The 22,248-nt window shown below is 34.0% G+C and overlaps 3 protein-coding genes across 6 annotated transcripts; 2 read left to right on the top strand and 1 right to left on the bottom strand.

Annotated features, from left to right (window-relative positions):
- Positions 1–706: 706 nt before the first annotated feature.
- On the top strand, positions 707–2,600 carry LOC147403178 (uncharacterized). The gene is made up of 2 exons (XM_086438666.1): positions 707–1,498; positions 2,312–2,600. Exons 1-2 carry the CDS (start codon positions 853–855, stop codon positions 2,395–2,397), a joined length of 732 nt encoding a protein of 243 aa, XP_086294792.1. The 5' UTR covers positions 707–852; the 3' UTR covers positions 2,398–2,600.
- Positions 2,601–3,150: 550 nt separating this feature from the next.
- LOC147403179 (pectin acetylesterase 12-like) lies at positions 3,151–10,117 on the bottom strand. 2 transcript variants are annotated; one of them, XM_086438664.1, is made up of 12 exons: positions 9,586–10,117; positions 8,889–8,971; positions 7,704–7,833; positions 7,525–7,598; positions 6,347–6,433; positions 6,120–6,244; positions 5,956–6,016; positions 4,954–5,007; positions 4,749–4,826; positions 3,969–4,074; positions 3,712–3,857; positions 3,151–3,499 (listed from the first exon to the last, which is right to left on the bottom strand). In XM_086438664.1, exons 1-12 carry the CDS (start codon positions 9,758–9,760, stop codon positions 3,392–3,394), a joined length of 1,227 nt encoding a protein of 408 aa, XP_086294790.1. In that variant the 5' UTR covers positions 9,761–10,117; the 3' UTR covers positions 3,151–3,391. The 2 variants fall into 2 exon arrangements, with proteins under 2 accessions (XP_086294790.1, XP_086294791.1); XM_086438665.1 differs by lacking the exon at positions 9,586–10,117 and adding an exon at positions 9,219–9,482.
- A 7,634-nt stretch (positions 10,118–17,751) lies between these two features.
- Positions 17,752–21,729, top strand: LOC147403180 (small ribosomal subunit protein uS8). 3 transcript variants are annotated; one of them, XM_086438669.1, is made up of 5 exons: positions 17,752–17,908; positions 20,351–20,502; positions 20,601–20,761; positions 21,081–21,196; positions 21,519–21,729. In XM_086438669.1, exons 2-4 carry the CDS (start codon positions 20,370–20,372, stop codon positions 21,177–21,179), a joined length of 393 nt encoding a protein of 130 aa, XP_086294795.1. In that variant the 5' UTR covers positions 17,752–17,908; positions 20,351–20,369; the 3' UTR covers positions 21,180–21,196; positions 21,519–21,729. The 3 variants fall into 3 exon arrangements, with proteins under 3 accessions (XP_086294795.1, XP_086294794.1, XP_086294793.1); XM_086438668.1 differs by lacking the exon at positions 21,519–21,729 and adding an exon at positions 21,330–21,371; XM_086438667.1 differs by lacking the exon at positions 21,519–21,729 and having other exon boundaries at positions 21,081–21,371.
- The last annotated feature ends 519 nt before the right edge of the window (positions 21,730–22,248 follow it).

The raw sequence follows: 22,248 nt of genomic DNA on the forward strand, positions 1-22,248 counted from the left end.
TAATTTAATATAAAAAATACTCTTAAAAAAGTTTTTTCTATAAAATAAATACCTTCAAATGCTTATTTCCAAGACGTATTTAATGCACTTTAGTATGTGTCGACAAAATCATTTTCATAGAAAAAGATCACCCAGCTGTACAGAACCATACATATTTTTTCCTCACGTGTCCCAAGAAAAGAAATCTAGGGCTCTGTGCACACGACAAGTCAAAGGAGTGAATTTTGAGGGGGTTTTTTTTTTTAATCCCTTTATCAGGATTCTTTTGGATAAGTATTGAGAGAGAGAGAATATATTGATTTTATGAAATTAGAGAATTTATTTTACCCACATTTCACAAAATCCCTCATTTATCAACCGTTCCCCAGAGGGACTTTGTTTATCACTGTGTTTCACACTGCATCGATGTGATGATCATAAATGTATTTTCTCGAGATACGAGTGTATCTAGTTGTTAGTTATAGAAGATCCGCTCCTTAAAATTGGGGGAGAAAATTTGTTAACCGTTTAAGGGGCTTAGAATTTTACTCTCCTCCATAGATATCTGTAAACGTGGAATCATGTTATTGGGTCATTAGCTTAGGATAGATTTTTAGTCAGCCCGAATATCGGTCAAAAGAAAGTTCGAGAGATAAATCTTAAGAAGGGCATCTTCGGAATTTAATAGTTGCCAGAGCACTATATATACAGCTCTACCTAAGTTACACGTATCATCTTATCTATTTAAAAAAAAAAAACATAACGAATGATTCACGCTTGCTTTTGCAGTTTCGCATTCTATAATTAAGTGTCCCGTATAAATTCCCCTTTAAGACCCTTTTCTGTCTCTCAAATTCATCAGTTTTGAGTAACATGGCTTCCGATGAAATCATGACCACCATCCACCCATCCATGTATGAAGATGATGATCATCATCACCATCATCCCCAAAACTTGTCTAGGCTTTCCATCTGTACTCCTAATAGTAGCAAATATTCCATGTTTGATGATGATGATGAGGATGAAGATGATGACGACATGAGTATGTTTATGTCAGGCTTATCTATAGGGATCTCAGATGGTGATGCAGATGAAGAATTCTCGGAAAATGAGAAAAAGGGTAAGGGAAACTCCGGTGAGTCGTCAGATTCCGATAAGGAACATCAGGGTTGTATGTCACTTGTGATGACACCACCTAGAAGGAGGAACTCAAGGAGGAGAATTATGAGGGAGAGATGGTTAGAGAGAGCTTGGGAGAGGAGGAAGAATATGTGGAGAGGGTTGGATGAGGAGAACTATCAAAGTGATGAAAGTGAGTGTTTAAAGGGTAAGGGTGGGAGCAAGTGTTTTTGTTTGGATTTAGAGGAAGTGAAGGGTTGTAAAGATCTTGGGTTTGAGTTGGAAGAAGAACAAGAGAGGATGTTGGAGATTCCAAATAAACTTTCTAGGTCTTGTTCCACTATTGATACTAGTAGTGGTGGGAATTCTCCTATTGCTAATTGGAGAATCTCTAGTCCTGGTGAGTCACTAAAATTCCCTCTCTCTTTCCCTCTATATATATAACAGAGTTCAAGAAATACATGTGTAGTGGTAGCTAACGATTGTTGAATCAATTGATGTAAGAAATGGTTTTTTTTTTTTTTATATGTGTAAGTTGGACTTGAACCCATGATCTCAAGTTGCTTTGCAATGTGTCAAACCAAAGTGAGATATGGTTCTAATCCCTCAAATGGGTTGTATTTGCATGGTGAGATAATTATGTTGGCATTTATATTGAATAAAAAATTGATAGAATAAGATTCATAATCCTAATTTCTTGAATTATATATTTGATTGTTGAGATAATTATGGTGTTGTTTTTTAAATAATAAAAAATTGATAGAATAGGATTCATAGTTGTATTTGCTTGAATAATTATTATAGTAGATTATATTGTTTAATTCCTTGGATTTTTTTGTTTCTCTAGTTGGAGATGTTTTGAGTGAAAATAGAGTTAAAAAAACATATGTAATTGTAGTTAAGGATTGTTGAATGAAAATCTAATAATTGATCTAAGAAATGGATTATATTTATTTGTTGTGATAATTATGTTTGGTGTTTTAAAAAAATAAAATATTGGTAGAATAAGGTCCATAATTGTAATTTCTTGAATAATTATTATACTGGAATTAAATTGTACAATTATTTAATAATATTTTGTTTCTCTATTATTATTTGAGTAATTATGTTTCGTTTTTATTATTGTTGTATTTTGTATGTGAAGGCCATGAGTTATCTTATTTTGACTAAAAGAGATTTCAAAACTAATGAATTTATTAATTAATTAATGCAGGTGATGATCCAAGAGATGTGAAGGCTCGATTGAAGGTGTGGGCACAAGCAGTGGCCCTAGTCTCTGCCTCACAACTTGTCAGCTAACCCATCTTTTTTACTATTCTTAAGAGAGTCTGAGAGTTTGATCAGATTTGTGTCTGAAGTGATTTGCTTGGCCTTCTTTAATGTTAATTAATTAATCTTCCTTTGTAAATATACATCACTATGGATGTATAATGAGCTATATAATAAAGGCTATAAGAGGCAGAAGGTAAAGTTTGCTTTTTATGAACTTAGCTTAAACAAAAGTTCCATTTATTTATTTATTTTTATATATTTTTTGCTATCTTGGGCTTACTCAGACTCAAATGTCCATTGAGCCAAACTCAACAACTCAGTGAGTCAAATCGGTTGGATTTATAATCCAACTTGGTGCATTTTGTAACACTATGATATGATGTATTGGGCTAAATGGGTTATTAAATATTTTTCTATTTTAAGTTAGGAAATCAACCTTAAACGATAAATTTAGATCTCAATTCATATCTATTTTAAATAAATGAGAGAAACTATGACGAGTTAAATGATGAAATCCCTAATTCTTACTATAGATTTTCACTACGCTGATTAAATTGAATTATCTAGGCAATGGAGGAGGCACTTTGTTTGAATCCTATTGTAAACTTGATTTAATAAGGATGATTACATGCCTTCTTGGTGTTCATTTTATGTAGTTGGATTTTTCAGAATTTGGTCCATCATTCTCCAACAGGAATCTAACCATGCCATCAGCTATCTAACATGTGGTTCATAAAAAGTTTGAGAAAATATTAAGTACTCTTAATTTTGCAAATTCCATAGCTAATGCAGTGAGAACTCAGGTTGTCTGTTTTTATCTGCAATCTTATATTCTTCGCTCTATGGGCTAAAATCCAAATGTTTTTACACAATTTCAATGGATCGACACAAATTGAGTGTGTAAAACACCCTTTCTTTGCAAGTTTTGCCTTACTATCTTTACCGAGTTTCGTTGAATGATACACTTGCAGCAATATAAAATGGGGGAGGAATTAAATAAAAAAGATCCAAATTGATAATCTCACTTGAAAACCAGATTATGACAGGAGTTGTCACAAGGGTATGGACAATCAATAGCCATAGTTTCCGCTCGATCAAAATACCATTCTCCGACAGATTGTGCTACACTCTGCACATTGACAATTGGATCACAATGAGATTTAATGAATGGAAATAGTTTATTTCCACACACAAAATTCAGGAAAAAAAAAAAGCCTCAGACCCATAATGGATGAGTCAATTTTCAGTCTACTATACCACTCAACCATCCATTATACATATATATATGGTGCTTTGCTTCTACTGAGCGGAAACTATCAAACGTATTAACTATGTATGTACCTTGTTCTCAACAAGAGGAGAATCATCTGCAAACCATGTATCCTGTCTCTCAGTTTGGCAGTGAGCGAAACATGAATTTACAAATAATCCATTTTGTTTGGACATCGAGAAGCCTTCTATGGCATTGAGCATTTGATTCCTGAAATCTGCTTCAAAGAAGAAAATGGAAAGGCCAGATAAATAGACAAATTACATGCCAAAGACCAATAAATTATTGAATTCAGAGCTTGAACGGAAGACGTAATCAAAGAAACAACCTTGCAGAAATTGGATCTGTGATGCATTGCAATTTGCATGATTTAATTTACAGTCATGCCAATAACCATGAGGGTCAGCTGATGGTGGAGCTAAACTGGCCTGGATCTGATGAAAAAGAAAAATATTTAATTAGCGTCAGATTGTAAATATATTATTACATAACGTCGTATCTGAGGATGTGGCCTAACATTAACATTTATGTTTCTTATGTTAAGAAAACAGAACCATGAACATTTTTTGTGGTTCCCTCAAGATTGAGGTATGTCCACGGATCACATCGATTCCACTATGAAGAGAAAACTCGGAGTTACTAATTACACCCTTTCACCAAAAAACGAGAAATATATACCCCAAGAAAACATAACTAGAGTTTTGCATAATAACGCTAAAATTGTGAAAATACCCTTGAAAGGATGGTTGTGAGTCTTGGCCTTCACCAAGATGAACTGGCTAAAGTAACCTTGGTCTCGGTAGGGACCAGGTCATTATCAAACACCATCACAATTCAAATTGGATCAGAATTGTCTCAGATTTACTTGGACAACTCAGTTTTGTCTTGTTTGTATCAACCAAGTTATTACATCCTTGTCACATTGGATCGGACTTGGCTTGGGTTGACCGGAATGGCACTCATTGTTTTGGTCATAAACAGTAACCAAAACTTGAATAAAAAAAAAAAAGTGCAATCACACCTGCACATGCATGAGCACGTGTTGGCTTGGATTGAGAAAGTGCAACGAGATGTATCAAAATAGAGTCTTGGAAGAATTAAATTTCACCTGCCATGCATCATAGGCTGCATTCAAAAGAAAAAGTGGAGTCTTAACATTGTTGATTAAGTTCTGAGGAAAGAAGCACTGTAAGGGCAAAGAACAAACAAAGAGAATGTGAGTGAGAGAATATTCATTATTTGGTAATCTTCCTCTTATTTCAATCTCATCATGTAACTGTATTAGAAAAATCAAACAAAGGGTGAGGGGTTACTGAAGTAGAATCCATGTCGTTAGTACAAATCTGTGGCAAGTTCTTTTGCAACCCCTGTGATAATGATAACAATATCAATTCCATGAACATATATGGAAAACATGTCAGATGAGAAGGCTACAGAGGTAAACCCTAGACAGAAAGGTTCACGAACCCAAAACATAAATAGGACTAGATGAGCATGGTTCTTTGTTGACTTGAAACTTGGATCAGTAGTCAATCAAGTTATGGGAACTTGAAAAGTATGTTATATTATGCAATAAAATGTATTCTATAAAGTTTATGTTCATCAGATTAATATCTGATTTTATTTGGTACATAAAACAGAATTACGCCCTTGGCCCAAGCCTTGATTTAGGTATCAGTCAAATTGGTTTTTATATTGTTTTTTTATATTTTATTTATTTGTTAATCCACTTAATTTTAAGTAGCGAATTGCTATTTGAAAATATTGAAGCATGAAATGCATAAAGAGATGACAGAGGATGCACGATTATGACATTTCTTGCTCAAATGGCACTCATCAATGTTACATTCAAGAATGGAGGAAATCTAAGGCGTCCCCAGTAGACATAATGTCAATTTACAAATGTGTACCACCACAAGCAGCACATGTAGGTGAGGCCCACCAAGCTCATCAGATGGGGCGAACCGTCAAATATATGATGACCATAAAGAATGCATTAGGTCTAAGAAAAAAATATTAGAGATCCAATGTTAATGAACTTGTGATTGCCCAATCAGGTTTGACTTTTCCGCATGATATTTTGTTCTAAACCATTATAATGCAAACGAAAGACAACAAAAATGAAAAATAAATAAACAAACAAAGGTGTTTTCTTTGGCTTGTTAACTTAAAGATGAAACATGTTATGGGGCCGTATTCAAGGGCTTTGATATTAGAATATGATCTTATAACGTGACAGGAAAGATGGAACAAAATCCACACTGTTTTTATTGTAAGTACAACAACTATGAAAATCTTAAATTTGACATAAATACCTGTAAGCTAACTACACCTCCAAACATATTTCTTAGAGTGCGACCACCAGATACGTCAAGCCTGCAATTCCAGAGTTCACCAATGAAAACAAGAACCAAACAAATGTACACACAAGTAGAAGTTATATAAGATAATTAGTGTAAATAGGTTATTTAATAGTTACGCATCAAGGAACAATCCAGCATCACTCAAGCACTTGACTTTAGTAGTACTTGGAAATAGTTCCCGAAACTCATCACAGTGTAGGATAGATGCTAGACCCCCGGCAGAGCATCCAGAAAGAAGAGCCTGTGATACAATGACTCAATATAATCACCTGAAACCTTGAAGAACGACAGGGAGAGAAAAAGAAAAACTGAACTTTGTTGGTAAATAAAAAATTAAAAAAACCTGGGTAGCATGACTCATTCCCTTTGACATTAAATCTTCCATGCCAGCTAACCAGATGCGTTGTCCTCTGAAATTCAGTTGTGATGCCTAAAAGCAGAATCACTAGATGTTAACGCAATTGGCATCTATAGATAAACAAGAGTTTGCCCGTGCCTATGGCACATGCACCCTCTTTGGGGTTAAGGGGTGAAAGAGATAATAAGTTGGAGGTGTATTATTAGAAAAAAGGGGGAAAAGAGGAAAAACAATAAAGTTAGAGGGGTATCATTTGTTGTTTCTTCTTCAGTACAGGATTGCTCAAGTAATGATGCATGATCTTGATTTGTCCCCCCCAAAAAAAATATTTTGCTTGTATAAGAACTCCATCAAACTCGAAAGAATTCCACCACTCAATTTCCTCCACAAGCATATAATTTGGTCTCTCATCAATAACTTGGAATGGTGGAACCAATGACTTCATAGAGAAAGGGACATGAACTTCTACAAACTCCCCCACCATTCTTCTCACAAGCAAACCTTGTCACATTAAAATCACCTCTGACACACCACAAAGAAGTCCCACTATCAATGGATCATCACAAGCAAATGGGGAAAGATCCTTCCTACTCAATTATCATCACTTTGTTGCACAAAGAGTAAGAGATGGATTGCCATATATTTACCCATACGAAATGAAGAAAATGCACTTCAGAGAAAATCATGAATGAAGAAGGCTAAAAAAAATTTGGAGGAATATCTTTGCTTGATAGAATTGCTAAGTTGTGAGAGGATGGTGTGTCATTCTGAAATTAAGAAACTTGAGTTTTCAGAGATTTCTTAAGAAGTTGAGGTAGATCAAGCTTTAGTTAGTGAAAGAGTTAAAAATGCTACAATGCCACGCAATATAAGCCTAATTATTTTTAATTTTTACGAGATGGCATTCCATTGAAGTCACATAAAACCAAAATGGCACAAGATCTATCAAGAAAGATAGACAAGACCACCCAGTTCTTCTGCAGGAGTGTCAAGATGATACGCCATTTGAGAAAGCTGAATAACCTTACAAATCTTCATCATAAGTATTTGCTAACACGATATACTTACTTTGATATTAGTTTTAGTAAATGAGAGCATTGGCTTTAAACAAAGTTAGTCTTAAGATCAAAATAAAAAAGTTTGAATGGTCATATCCCACCAACCTCATCTTGACTATCTCCCTTGAACGAGGCACCGTCACAATAGCGAAGCTTGACTCGATTCCAATTGAAAAAGTCTGCAACATTAACATCCCAACAAGAATTAAAAAGAAAATAAAATCACTACAAATGCCACCAGAAAACAGGAGAGAATGGCAAATTGATTGCAAGTGAGAGCAAACCAGGGTTTTCTTCAGGTTTATCACTCAATATTCCAGTAAATGGTATCTGCTTTTCCATATAGGTCGATGAACCGCGGCGAGTTTTTTTGCGGTAAACACAATTTCTAATGGTATTACACCAGCCTCCTCCCTGCCATCAAGAAATTTAGTGACGTCAAGTTCTTAATCAAGACATTTGTTATGAATGTGAGCAATAGAAAAATTTTTGTATCACTAGAAGCAATAATTGGTAAAATCTTATATGGGAGAAAGTTATAATACTTAGATGCTCAAATTTATATATGCTTAGGACGAGGGATTGGCATGATACATCATTGATATTGGTATTGGATACAACATGGATCCTTGTAATATCTATATAATTAAAACACAACTGCGGATCTCACTCCTTTATCCCTCACATAAGTAGGGACTGAGATTAAATCTCCGTATGAATCTTGAGAATCATTTTTTACTTCATTGCCTTTCCTTCTTCAGATTTTCCAACTTTATTTTCTTTCTTCTACCTCCCTTTCCCAAAAAAAAAACCTTACAAATTTATTGTCTGTCTTCTACTATCCTTTTCTAATAATACCCTTCCAACTTAGTTACCTTATCTCTTCTCCCCCTTTTCCAACAATACCCCTTTAGCTTTATTTTTGTCCTCTGTTCTTCTCTAGTAGTTCTAATAATATAATTGTCTAGTGATAAATGCAAAAAACATGTTCTCAAGCCCTTACTTAAGGTTTTGATAAATTTTAGGAACCTTTGCAAACTGAATTTTTTTCTTTTTTTTTCTTATACAATTAAAATTGATTAGCATCAAGGATGGGACACCTATATCCATGTCCATGTCATGGAGTTTAGTTAGTTTAGTATCCTATCCTCTTGTCCCACATTAACATTAAAACTGTGTTGTTCAATTCTTATTTATTTTTTTAATATTTAGCGAAATTGATCCAGTTCATGAACCAAGAAGCTACCATATTTTAACATTATAATAGTAAAGACTAAGAGCATAAAGATGGACCACAAAACAAGAAACTTGATAAAGGTCTAACCCGATAGCCAAGTAATGGAGGATCCATTTTACAGAGAGAATAAAGGTGAGAAAATAAGATTTAAATGTTAATATGGAATAATAGGGAAAGTACAACAAATCAGATCTCTTATCGTCTTTGATTTAATTTAAGTTGTCTCACTTACCTCCAAATGGATAAGCCAACTGTTTGCCCCTGAATCGGATCCCCGATGTAAGTGATAACCAGGTGGTGTTCCATCCAAACAGACTACATTTCAGAAGATACAAAACAGATCAATTATAAGACATTTTATTAACGAATTAAAACCTCAAAAGAAGCCTATCATACAACTTGTTCTTAAGACCACGGTTGTCAAAAATTTAAACTAGCGTTCGTCGCATAAAACCCAATCCCCAAATATTTAAGAAAACAAATAGAAGATCTAATCAAGTAAATGAGATTAATCCAAACTAACCATGTAACAAGAACAACAATGAAAACTAAGACACCTTACCTCCAATACAAATCAGAAAGACAAGGAAGTTCACAGAGGAACCAAAAACAGATCTTGTGCATTACTGAGAAAATAGATATGATGATTTGCAATTGAAGACACAAACAACAGTAAATCTCTAATACATTAAGAGTATGAGAGAGTGGGTATAAGGACACCAAAATCTGGGGAAAGAAAAAAGCTGAGAAAAATCAGACTAAGAAGATCAACCCATCACAAACAAGTTTAGCTAAGATTTATTATTAAAAAAAAAATCATAAATCAAGTAACAAGCTATGCAACCCCACCCACCCACACACACATGGGTGGAAGTCTGAAAAAATATAAATGAAACAAGGATGTATTAAAGAAACAAATGGGCACTCACCAGCTCCTTTTGAATCAGCTCCTTGAATGAGAGTGAGACCCACCATCAAGGAAGTAGTATTAATTGAGACCCCATTAGCCACCACATGATGAGAAACCTCTGCTACATTCACATCCTCAAAACCATACACCCATCTTTCCAAAACAACAAAACCCAAAACCCACAAAAGCTTCATGGTTCTACTGCTCAGTACTGCTCCCTTTCACTATAAATAAATAAAAATTGGACAAACAAAAGCACCCCAAAATACCCAACTTGCTCTAGTAATAGAATCAGATACCTAACAAGCAAGTTTTACACATGTACCCAGTGGAGATCCCAATGAAGAAGTTGGAAGTTTTTCTTCTCTGGAGCTAATATAATAGAATAAAGCAAGGTAAAAAAGAAATGGATCTTGGACCGATGTGACTACTTTGCAAGGGGAGAGAGGACGGTTGACGTGTTTGGAGTTGTTTTTTCAACGAGCGGTGACATGAAACGTCTCTGGGTTTCTCATCTCTTTTTTTTTTTTTACTTTTGTTTTATTGTGATTTGCACTTGCGCCTCATACATACTCGTCAATATTTTCATATCTGAAACGCTTATATGATTGGGAAAGTAACAAAACCATTATGTATGAAACCAAAACTAAAATATGGAAAAATTACTTGAGAAACCCTATAGCCTACAGGATTTGCTTTCTCAAAGTCCTTGGGTGGCAAATTAATAAAAGTGGTTCCGCTATATACCCCTCTCGTCTTTAGAAAAAATTCAAAATACATTGTCTAAGATTTTCAATAACTATTATTATTATAGATTTTCTGGATGAAGAGCTTTTATGGCTTCCATACACTTTTATGTCAAGAAGTGCCATATAAGGTTCTAGTCTAAGGTCACTCCAACATATGGTTTTTAAACTAGGTATCGCGTCTCGTCTCATCCAACTCCGATACCGAGTAATCTCGGACGAGCTTTCTGATATGTTTAAGACTTCTCTGTGAGACATAAAACTTAGTTAAAAAATGACTTTGTGAGTTGGTCTGGTTCAGCTTTGATACCGAGTTAACTCGAACGATACGTCTCGATCTCAGACGAGTTAAAAAACCATGCTCCAACATAACTCTTAAAGATTTAGTTATTTTGTCGTATTTGTAAAAGACTAATGTTGAAGTAACTTCAAGATTGTATCTTATATGGTACATCCTGATATGAAAAGTGTGTAGGAACCATAGATGCTTTTTGACTTGTATATCGATGAAAAGCATCTATAGATCCTGTTATCATCTTATATATTAATTTCTAATAGAAGAGAGGAAATTTGAAATAATTCTTGATTTTTAAATTGAATATAACAAAAAAATATTACCTAAAATTAATGATTGGGCATGCACAAATATTAAAACACTTAAAAACATAAGTGAAATAAGTAATATTATTAATAAAATCATAGTAGAAACTTATGATGAGATATTGTGATGTACATTAAAAAATAAAATTCAGTGTTGGAGTAACATTGAAATTGACATCGTTTGAGACATTGGTGTGCACAAAACTATAGATGCTTCTCACTCCTCGTGTATCTCATCGAAAAGCATTATGATTGTGGCGCCCCGCCGAACGCTAACAAAAATTCCCATGTCAGATCTCGAGGTATTATGTAGCACCTCGAAATTTCGGCATGGTCTCCTCTGTTTATGTTAGCATTCCAAGGCGTTCAACCTGCATCTGATAAACGACATACAATCCTGCATACATATACAAAATATAATACTAGCGGAAGCCTATATAAGTCTAATAATGTACGAATTATCAGAGTGCGGAAGAAGAAAATTTACGGGATTATACAAAATTTTCTCACTCTAACAAGAATCCTAACGCTCAATACAAATCTATAATACTCCTAGACAAATGGAGTATAACTCCAATACTTACCAAGTGACAAAGTCTGGCTATCTATTTGACCCACCAGATGATTCTCACTCGTGCTCTATACTTGTCTCGCCAAGCTTTAGATCTGAAACTAAAAAAAAATAGAGAAGGAAAGGGTGAGTAACAAGGGTTACCCAGTAAGGAAGCAACAATTTCTGCCAATAACCTCTCCTAACATGAACGAATAAACATACTGAATCATTTTAAAATAAACAAAATTTTACAAAAGAAAACTACGATTAACTGGTACATATAGCCAGGGATGAGCAACTAGACATTTTAAAACTCACATTACATCGATCAGCAGTACTCACTATAACATTCTCTTTTTATACAAATCTAATTGATCAAATGGAAACAATAAACATTCATTTCATCTTATATATCAAAATAAGCAACAGATACATAATACACAATGGTGGAGTATTGGAATTAGAGAGTTGGGATTCACGACTGGATCGCTCTCAGTTAGGACATGATGTTACAATTCTTATCGGGCTTTTAGTTCCTGATTTTGTGGCTGGTCGCTGTTTACCACGCTTGGTTGACCATTTATCCGGCTCAGGCTGGCCGTTTGACGTGACCGTAAGCAATGGGTCTCTTTTCGATGTGTCAGAACGTTCGACTACTATAGATTGTTAGTGATCACTGACTAATCATCTTCGTCTATGCCTATCAGGCGTACATGTGATTCCCAAAGATACAAACCATTCGTATACGACCACCTTTACATTACAAGTTCACTGGTAAAGATAGAGAGGAATAAACCCGGATTCCAGTTGTGACTCCACTCTCATACGCGTCCCATACCACGTATGAGTTTGGTGGTCCCTACCGTACATCCCAGGATAGTACACCACTCCGGATGATATGATGCACTATCCCTTCAGGCATTCACAAACTCTTTAACAGCTCACAAAATAGCTACTTATATATATATTATTTTCATTTGAAAACAAAAGAGAAATTAACAATACAAGGTTGAGAATAGATATCCAGTTTCCTACCATGCAAGTGTGGCCACCCGGCCTAAAATAAATAACATAACAGAGCGCCTCGCGCTAACAGAAAGTAAATAAACATGCAACCAGTAACATTATCCCTGGATATCCGTTCGCCAACCTGCATACAACACAACAACGTAAAATGCAGACATCACCCCTCGGGTGTGACTCTGACATTTTACCGTTTCATACCCTTTTTCCCTTTTTCCGATTTTTACAATTTTCAATCTCTTCAATAAAACATTCATTTTCTGATATTCATCAACTCAACATGAGTTAATTGAATATTAAATCACATTTTTCAACTATAGAATTTATTTCTATCAATAATATTGAAAAAGAATACAATTTTTATATCAAAACGGGGTCCGAACAGTGCACAAGACCCAATTTATGGAAATAACCCGTTATAATACTCTACCCACGTATAATTTGTTAAAAATACAATTAAACATCTCAAACATGCAATTTCTGACGTGAATTTTAAATAAAATAAGAATTCTATATTTTGGAAACTTACCACAAATTTTTAATAAAATCCTAAATGCAATTTTCACAATCTACGATTACTAATAGAAATTGAGAGTTCCTTACAATCATTAGGCGACAGAATTGAAGCACGTGCGCGGAAATCGAGGCGAATGGCACGGAAATCGAGACGGACCGAACTTCGAAGCGGCTGATTTTCGAAACCGGCCTGGTGGTTTTGAAGATCTCGATGTGCTCGTCCCTTCTCCCTTCTACGGCGAAAGGCGGTTTGACCCCGAAACCGATGAAAATCGATGTCGAAGTTACGAAAATCTCCGTATAAAAATACGGCTGATTTTTGACTATACGGGGTGAAAAATACGAGAAAACGGAAGGAATTTGGTTGGGTTACGTAGAGAATGAGGCTGCGGACGTTTCTCCCTTCTGCGTCGGAAAGCGATTTGACCCCGAAACGGACGAAATCCGAGGTCAAAGTTTCGAAATTTTCGTATCCAAATACGGCTGATTTTTGACGATATCGGGTGAAATAGAAAGTGAAACGAAGAAAGGTTGGTTGGGTTTTGTAGAGAACGAAGCTGCGGACCTTTTTCTCTTCTGCGGCGATCGTCGAAAATGGACCGTTTGCGAGAGATCTGAAGTGGAAAAATCGGAGGAAAAATAAATTTCTTTTTTTTTTTTCGTTTTTTTTTCGCACTGTTTGGACGAGTGGGGAAGATGAGATTAAAAAAAAAAATTAATATTATTTATATAATATTTGGGACGAATTCGGTATTTCGCCTATTGTTTTGATCGACGATAACTTGGTCATTCGGTCTCCAAAACTGACAAACGAATACTCTATTTCGTCTAATTTTTCATTCTGGATCTAATGGTATAGTCAATTTCTACAAATTATGTCTCCATAAAAAATTTACATTTTTGGCCTGACGTGACCCATAAACTTGATGTCGTTTTCGTTTTTGGCGATAATTCAACTTCCTGATCTCCAAAAATGACAAATAAATAGTCCATCTTGAATAATTTTTCGTTATAACCCAATGGTGTGATCGAATTTTAAAAATTATTGCTCTAACAAAAAATCACTATTTTAGCCTAGTCCAACCCGGTAATCGAGGATTTTGCAACTTTTATATTCGGACTCGCATTTGAGCATGCTTATAGGCTAAACTATGTTTTTCGATCATTTTGAATCTAATGGTGAGGTCAGATTCCATTAAAAATGATCAGAATAAGGTCTTACAGTTTTACCCTAAGTCCCACTTTCAAGATTTTCTTAAAATTCCACTATTTATTTTTCCTCGAGATACGAATTAAAAATTCGGGGTGTTACAATGATTCTATAGACACATCCACGTCAGCAATGCCCCAAATGATGTCAATTTCAATGTTACTTCTCATTCTATATTTAATCAATGAATACTGTTAATTGTGATGTATACTAGAAAATAAAAGGACTTTTGTGCGCAGCCATGTGGATATGCTTTTAGGGCATCACATCCAAATCTAACGATTGGTTAGATTCATTAATTTTTAAAAGTGGCAAAATTCACTTATTCATTTATTTAAAGAATAATGATTTTTTTATACCCCTCTTACATATGATCCCATACACCCTTGACGTGGCATGTGCTAGAACCATATATCTTTTTTCTCGGAATACACAATTGCACATATGTATGAGGATGTGCAATTATGTATCCTGAGAAAAAATATGTCTAGTTTTGATCCATGCCACGGCACGAGCGTCAAAAACCACAACTCTATTTAAAACCAACAAATTTACAATTGTATACCCACAAATAATGCAAGCAAAATCATTGAAACAAGACGAAAATTGAAAGAGGTGAAGAGTTGGTCTCTTTCTTACAAGTTAGGCCAAATGCAAAACTATTTATTGAGAAATAGATCTTAAGTACCAGGAGCAGAAAATGAAAATACCATCTTTCATGGAAAATTACAAAATTACCCCTGAAAAATATGAAAGGTGATTAAAAATTATCTAGGTGACTTCAAAATGAGATTTTAAAGACTCAAAAAACTCAAAAACCGTAGCATTAACGTCAACCAAAATAAGTTTTGGTTTTGGCATGACATAAAAAATGCATACATGATAATAGCTAATTGAACATTTACATCAAAAGTATATGTACATACTGATCTAGATCATGGTGTAACTTTTAATAAATAAGTTACATATTTGAAGAATAAAATATTTTACCATAGGAGACTAAATCTTAAAAATGATGAATACATCTTTTGACATTACAAATCTTCAAAATGTATTGCAAATCTCAAGCAAGGTAAAAGAAGTGTAAGGGTATTTTAAGTACATAAAATCCCTTTTTGATGGGAGAGCATTTTGTTAAAATTTTTTTTTACTAACTAGATTATTAACTTGTCACCCAAAAATTAGGGGGCGTTACTAAATGCATGTTGTTTTTGGCCGAAGCCCTTGACACCCTTTTCTTTCTCTAGTCCGAAGTGACAAAAGCAAACTTTCTCATTCGATCACCTTGTGTTATTCAAAAACATAATCCCATGCAATAGAGTTGTAGAGGACAAAATTATATTAATTTTTTTTAAAAATAATTATTTTTCATCATTGAATTTTATTTTTAAATTTGGGTGTTCGGTGGCCATCCATTTGCAACACCTTTGATCATGCTTGAAAAAAAAAATATTAATTTTTTTTTTTTTATTATGAATATTTTCGTGAAATCTGAAAGGTTGTGTTGTTAGATTGTCAATGTGATAATCAACATGACCACAACGATCCCTTTTAAGATTTAAAATCTAAAAAAAATAAATATGTGGCCAACGGGCAAAAGAGAGAGAAACTCTCTATATTGCCGATGTCATTGCATCACATGTCAAACATTTATTGAGCTGTGAGCCAACATGTCATAGGGCGTTTGGCGTGTTGGCCAAAAATGTCATTCATTTAGCATTTCTCATATTTAGATGTATTTACCCGAATGATATATTTGTTTTGATATCTATTTTTATCAAAATAAATATTCATCATAGGATCACTTTTGTGATTTATTTTCTTAACCTAAAATAAAAGACAATGTAGTTTTTACAAAGTTATGATAAAGCCAGAGCTATAGTTTACATTTAGGATTTATTTTAGGTGGAAGGGAATTTCAGCTAAATATCCAACCTTATTGAAAGAATCAGTTCATTTGGGTGCTGAGGTGAATTCAGTCCCTCCAGTTTGATATATAAGAATAAATAAGAAAAACACTAGCCTCTAAGAGCAACTCTAGCACAAGACCTATCCCACTACCCATCCATCTCAACTGCCATTTTGGGTCATTAAAGCCAAAATAGGATCCTCCAATACACGACCCATCCTACAACCCATTTTGGGTCATGAGATTTTCATGTTCCAAAATGGGTAGCTCCACACAACTTCTCCACTTTTTGGATGGAAAAAATTCCGACAATTGGCAGAAAAATATCACAATTTCAGACCATAAAAAATCTAAGTTGAATTAAAAAAAAAAAACTTAAAATACTTACAAATAACAATTTTTGTTAACTCGATGCATACCCTATGAATATCCAAACTGACTATTCATAATCCTATGACTACTCTTGAGATTTTCCCAAAAAAAAAATGCCTCCCTAAAAAAGTTGTATTAAACACTAAAAAATCAGACACATGTCTTTAGGAAATCCATAAATTTCCTCTTGTCTCAACCATATGTTTGATAAAGAGCCTCGAAGGTGTGCTGAGACTAGGAAAAAATTAAAAATAAATATGGCTGCTATTGACACCTCAACTTTTACTTACTACACCCCATTTAAAAATTAAATGAATGGGTAAAAATAAGTAAAAGTTGGGGTACCAATAAAAACTCTAAAATAAAAGAAAGGGTGCAAGTAACAACTCTCTCTCTCTCTCTCTTTTTTACATTTCTATCTATTAGGTTTAGGATTTTATATGAGCCGAATCCTAATTGTAAACAATTACTAAAATTATTTGAATGAGTTATATAATATTTGAATAGTATGAATTAATCTTTAAGTAGGGTGTGATAAATAATTTGAGAAATTAGGGTGTAATAAGTAAGAGTTGGGATGCCAATAGCAGTTCTCTAAATAAATATCAAAACTCAATGTCCCTACTTTCTTATTATTTTAGAAAGAAGTATTAAAATGACAACAAAAAAAAAAAAAAAAATTCTTAAAGAAACCTTTTAAACTGGAAGCCCCCAGTCTCCCAGTTTCCTAAACTTGGAACACTTCCTATATCTAAAATTTCTAAATTTTCTTCCAACTTTTAGTTATTTTTTCAAATGGTACATGTACCCACGATTTTGAACATTTATCCAACTTTTATGTTGACCTCGTCCATTATTAGGGCCCATTTCAAAGGTTGGTTGTGGATTTCCTTTTGTCTCCTTCAAGGATTGTTTTATAGTAGCCAATGGGTTTGTTTCTTGAACAGAATATAAGCCAATTTCATGTGCAGAGCTTGCATGTTTTAAAACCAATAAACCCCACATATTAAATATAAATTAGATACTGTTAACACATTTTGTTGAACAGGTCGAATGGTATCAAGACATGGTTGATCCAGAACTGATCCGATTAGATATTGGGTCAGAATCTTTTCGGATCGGATCTATATCAGAATCCAAACCCTCGATCCAGGTCCAGACTCAAAGTTATGAAAGTCTGAATGGATCGGATATCGAGTCTGATCCGACCCATTAACATGTGGAAGTATTCGCTTGCATCAGAGCCTACCAAAACTCCATGCTCCCAAATTAGGGTTTATTCTTCCCTCCAATGCAGTTTTTGTGATTAAGAGATAGTATTAAAGGCCGCTTCGCGCTTCTCTCGTTTCTCTTTTCCTGAATCTCGACAGAGCGAGTCGTGTTGAGGCCGTCTTCTTGATCGCTCCTCTCAAGGTCTGCTATTTCTCTTAGATTTCTTTTCCATACTTGATCTTTCAAGGTTTATCTTTTCTACTGTTGCATGTTTCTTGTTTGAATCGTCCTTTATGGCGTTTTTTTTTTTTTTTTAATTCATCCAGATTTGCCACAGCTTCAAAATCTAGGGTTTCGATTCTGTTTTAATCCTTCTTTTTCTTCAATTGTTGTTTGGTTTGCATACCTGTTAGCTGATCTGTTTGTTTATGGATATCGATCACATTGTTCACCGTTTTTGCTGAAGTATAGAAAATCGATTTTTTTTTTTTGTAGATCTAGTATACGTGAATCTGTTTACAAGGACGCGAGATAGCTAGAGTTTATAATTTTCTATCTAAAGAAGTTTAGGTGTTCTAAATAGTTCATCTTGATTTTTTCATTCATCCAGATCTGCCACAGCTTCTAAATTTAGGGTTTCGATGGCTGTTTCAGTTATTTTTCTTCAATTTGTTTGGTTTGCATCTCTGTTATCTTATCTATTTATTTATGGATTTCGATCACATTGTTCAACGTTTTAGCTCAAGTATAGAAATCGTTTTTTTGGAAGATCAGCATACATGAATCTGTTTGTAAGGATACGAGATGGCTAAAGTTTGTAATTTTCTCACAATAGAAGTTTAAACGTTTCATCTTGGTTGGTGGAGATTCGGTTTTTTGTTTTAGTAGCTAATAATTGAAGATAGAAAGGGTGGTTGTTGTAGCAAGTGTCAACAAATTTAGGCTGCTGTATGGTTGTACCTCAATATTTGTTCCCAATTCATAGCTAAATATTAGGAATCCATTTTAAGTCAAATAAGAGTTATAGATTCTCTTTTGCTCCAAAAAATTTCCTTAGTATTTTCTTGTTCTTTTAAATTTCATTTTGTTATGGTTTTTGTAAATGTGATGGTTTGGTTTCTCTTTGAAAGGATAAAGAACAGCCATTGTGACTGTATTTCGTTGATTAGTTCTAGACGTCTTTCTCAATAAGGGGGAATTCCAACATTTTCATCTGACATCATGGACTCTATCTTTGTCATGTATAATTAGTCATGTACACCTTCCACTTTATTGGTCATGGTATTTGTGAATGTCTTTTATATGTTAGGTCGAACATAATTCGTTCATTGCTTCTACTCTCTTTTACGGTAAGACAAGATTCAATCCATTCCTGTATAAATTAGAGCAGAAATATTGTATATTGTATATTTTGATGATGTGATTATTTGAAAGGACAAGGCGAACATTTTAACTCTATTCTTGATTGCTAGCCATTTGTTCGATTCCTGAACCTCGTAGGTTTAAATTTAGGAGTAGGCATGATTGCTTACTGCAACTAATGTCTAGGTAGATGTTACAGATTTATGATTAGAAAGGCTTTGGTTATTTCACAGATTTATATTTGATCTTTGTTGTTTTTTTTTTTAAATGTATACTCTTATAGAATTTTTGCAGATCATTCTTTCTTTTCCTCTAATTAATTTAAGGTTAGAGAGATGGTTGTTTCAATAGACACTTCATTTCATTTTTTTTTTCTCTCTTAGTTATGGATAACTCTAGAACAAGTTTACACATCATTACCTTTAAAAAATATATATTTATGATTAGGATGGAAGTGATTGTTTAATGAGACCCTTCACCTGATATTTAGGTTTTTCTGAGTTATGGTTTACTTTTGTACAGTTTGACATACCATTTCTTTTCTTTGCTTATAGAGCAACAGAAAAACAGACACTCCAAATAGATCACCATGTCATTGGATTCCTCTTTTTTAATCTATATTGTCTTTGGAACTCCCACACAGTGTTCCTGTCATAGTTAGACCAGTCTGCACCGACGCAGGTGGAGTCGATGGTTTGTTAGAGGGTTAAAGTAGTTCCATTAGAAATAGAAAATGGGTTTGGTGATGTATTCTTCACCTATGCGCTTTTGAACCCAGGATTTGACTGGAATTTTTTCAATTTGGTTGAACTGATTTACATTTATTAAAAATTAGAGATATTTATACTTCATTCCTAAATTTTTCTTCATTTATTTTCATCAAAAGGTAACATTCACAAAAATTGGCGATTCACTAACTGAACTAATTTTATTACAAAATCTGGTTGGACCACCGATTTATTCTGGTTTCTAAAACCCTGTTCTAAAATGAATGCTCAATCACAGGATCTTTGGTTCATGTCTTCGAAGTTCAACGTCTGTTATTTCCTAATTGATGTTGGATATGATCTGGTGTCTCAGGTTTTTATTATAAATTTTTTATATTGTTAAGTGTTGAAGTAAAATTCAATTTTTTTGAAGAATTATGTTTCTCTACCGATAAAGAACTACTCTTACACTTGACATGGGAAAATATCTTTAGGGAACTGCACTTTTCTTGTCCAAGGAGTTCATTTTAGTTATTTCACACTATTGAAGGATGATTTCTGTTGCTTATTGCAGCTTCTATTTAGTAGTAAAGATGGTAAGAATCAGTGTGTTGAATGATGCTCTTAAGAGCATGTATAATGCTGAGAAGCGGGGAAAGAGGCAAGTCATGATCAGGCCATCGTCGAAAGTGATCATCAAGTTCCTCCTGGTCATGCAAAAGCATGGTTGGTTAGCCTTGCCTAATTTCTCTTGGTGTTTTTGGGTGATCTTATTATTATTATTATTTATAAATTTCATTTTCCAATCTCATCCTTCTTTACAGGTTATATTGGAGAGTTTGAGTACGTTGATGATCATAGATCTGGTAAGATAGTGGTTGAACTGAATGGGAGATTGAACAAATGTGGGGTTATAAGCCCTCGTTTTGATGTTGGTGTCAAGGAAATTGAGCCATGGACTGCAAGGTTGCTCCCCTCTAGACAGGTTAGCATTATAAAATAAATATTTTCATTCACTTTAGAATGAATACCCGTGTCATATCACGGAAGGTCTTGGTTTTGAGATACGCTATGGTAAAGTAGACCTGATTTTCAAATCCTAGCCATCAATTTTCCAAATCCACATCCTATTTGTTGAATTTCAAAAAGTTAGGGCGGTCTCATCTGTTCAATTTGTTGATAAGACCAAACTCTTCCTGTAGATATTTGGAATGGACTATTGTGGATATGATCCTGAGTAAATTTACAAAACTATCTAATATATGATTATAACAATTTGACTTATGACGTGTAAATGTACGCAGTTTGGTTATATTGTGCTGACAACATCCGCCGGAATCATGGACCATGAGGAGGCCAGGAGAAAGAATGTTGGGGGTAAAGTCCTTGGTTTCTTTTACTGAGAAAGCCTAAATATTAGGTAGGTGAGGTTATGTTTGCTGCTGAACCTCATGGATTGATTTGGATATTTATTTATTTTGAGAAATTTTCAACAAAATTTTGGACTTCTGAACTGGGATTCATTGTTCATGTTTACCTTGATTTGGATTCAGCTTTCGAAAGTGAGGCAATTGAAAAATTGCACTTGGGAACAAGTTGGTTGAGCCTTGTTGATTCACTCAATTATTAACTTATCTGGTCCTGTTTTGTTTTCGAAATGGGGTGGTTGTCTCCTACTTTGGGAAACTTCTGTCTTACAAATTTTTGATCATGATCAAGGCTTTTTGGGTTCGTCTCATTAGGTCATGCAATATCAAATGGCGGATCGTGTCTAATTAAAGATTATTCTTGTGTTCTTCAAGGTTGTATGCTCAGTACACTCTGTGGTATAATCTTCTGTTTGCCTCTTCCCATCATCTAATCCCATAAAATGTTGCCATTAGTGTAGTATGTACTCCAACCCATGATGAGTAAAAAAAAGGTTCCTATTCGGTGGTTTATAGCCATTATAAATTGACTTTATGAATATGATGATCTAATATTTTATGATCATAATTCAAAGCAAAGCCAACTTGACCTAAATTGGTGATTTATGGTTGTTGTAACTGGGTTCTACGGACGTGCTATATGATTTTAAAAAAAAAAAAAAAAAAAAAACTTCAATCATACCAATTAACAATTACATGGTTTTTAAAGGACATCTAGTATTACATTCCAATTTCATTAAGAGAAAATATAATATAAAACACAATCGGAATCCAATGAAAGAGTTAAATAATGTTGATTGGTAATTTCTACCCGTAAGGTCTTGTTATATTTACCCGAGGATTTATTTTACTTTTGTTACTATCATTTTTTATTATTTATATTATATTACTTTTGTTACTATAGATTTTTATTCTTTATAATTATGGCAGTGATAAAATATCTCTAGTTATAGCAGGTAGGAGGCAACAATGGTGTAACAGTGTAAAAAAAATAAAAAATTATTTAAATTGTAAAATTTATCCAAGACCTCCCAAGTAATTAAAC

This window comes from Akebia trifoliata, chromosome 4, assembly GCF_017979445.1.
Source record: "Akebia trifoliata isolate Shusen 1 chromosome 4, ASM1797944v1, whole genome shotgun sequence".
Taxonomy (NCBI): Eukaryota; Viridiplantae; Streptophyta; class Magnoliopsida; order Ranunculales; family Lardizabalaceae; genus Akebia; species Akebia trifoliata.

Excerpts from the sequence above, each read along its gene's own strand:
- LOC147403178 (XM_086438666.1), top strand. The coding sequence starts at position 853 with ATGGCTTCCGATGAAATCATGACCACCATCCACCCATCCATGTATGAA. Across the intron at positions 1,499-2,311 it reads TTGGAGAATCTCTAGTCCTG|GTGATGATCCAAGAGATGTG; the intron begins GTGAGTCACTAA and ends TAATTAATGCAG.
- LOC147403179 (XM_086438664.1), bottom strand. The coding sequence starts at position 9,760 with ATGAAGCTTTTGTGGGTTTTGGGTTTTGTTGTTTTGGAAAGATGGGTG. Across the intron at positions 4,075-4,748 it reads CAGCCTATGATGCATGGCAG|ATCCAGGCCAGTTTAGCTCC; the intron begins GTGAAATTTAAT and ends CTTTTTCATCAG. Across the intron at positions 3,858-3,968 it reads ACAGATCCAATTTCTGCAAG|ATTTCAGGAATCAAATGCTC; the intron begins GTTGTTTCTTTG and ends TCTTTGAAGCAG.
- LOC147403180 (XM_086438669.1), top strand. The coding sequence starts at position 20,370 with ATGGTAAGAATCAGTGTGTTGAATGATGCTCTTAAGAGCATGTATAAT. Across the intron at positions 20,503-20,600 it reads CCTGGTCATGCAAAAGCATG|GTTATATTGGAGAGTTTGAG; the intron begins GTTGGTTAGCCT and ends CCTTCTTTACAG. Across the intron at positions 20,762-21,080 it reads GGTTGCTCCCCTCTAGACAG|TTTGGTTATATTGTGCTGAC; the intron begins GTTAGCATTATA and ends AAATGTACGCAG.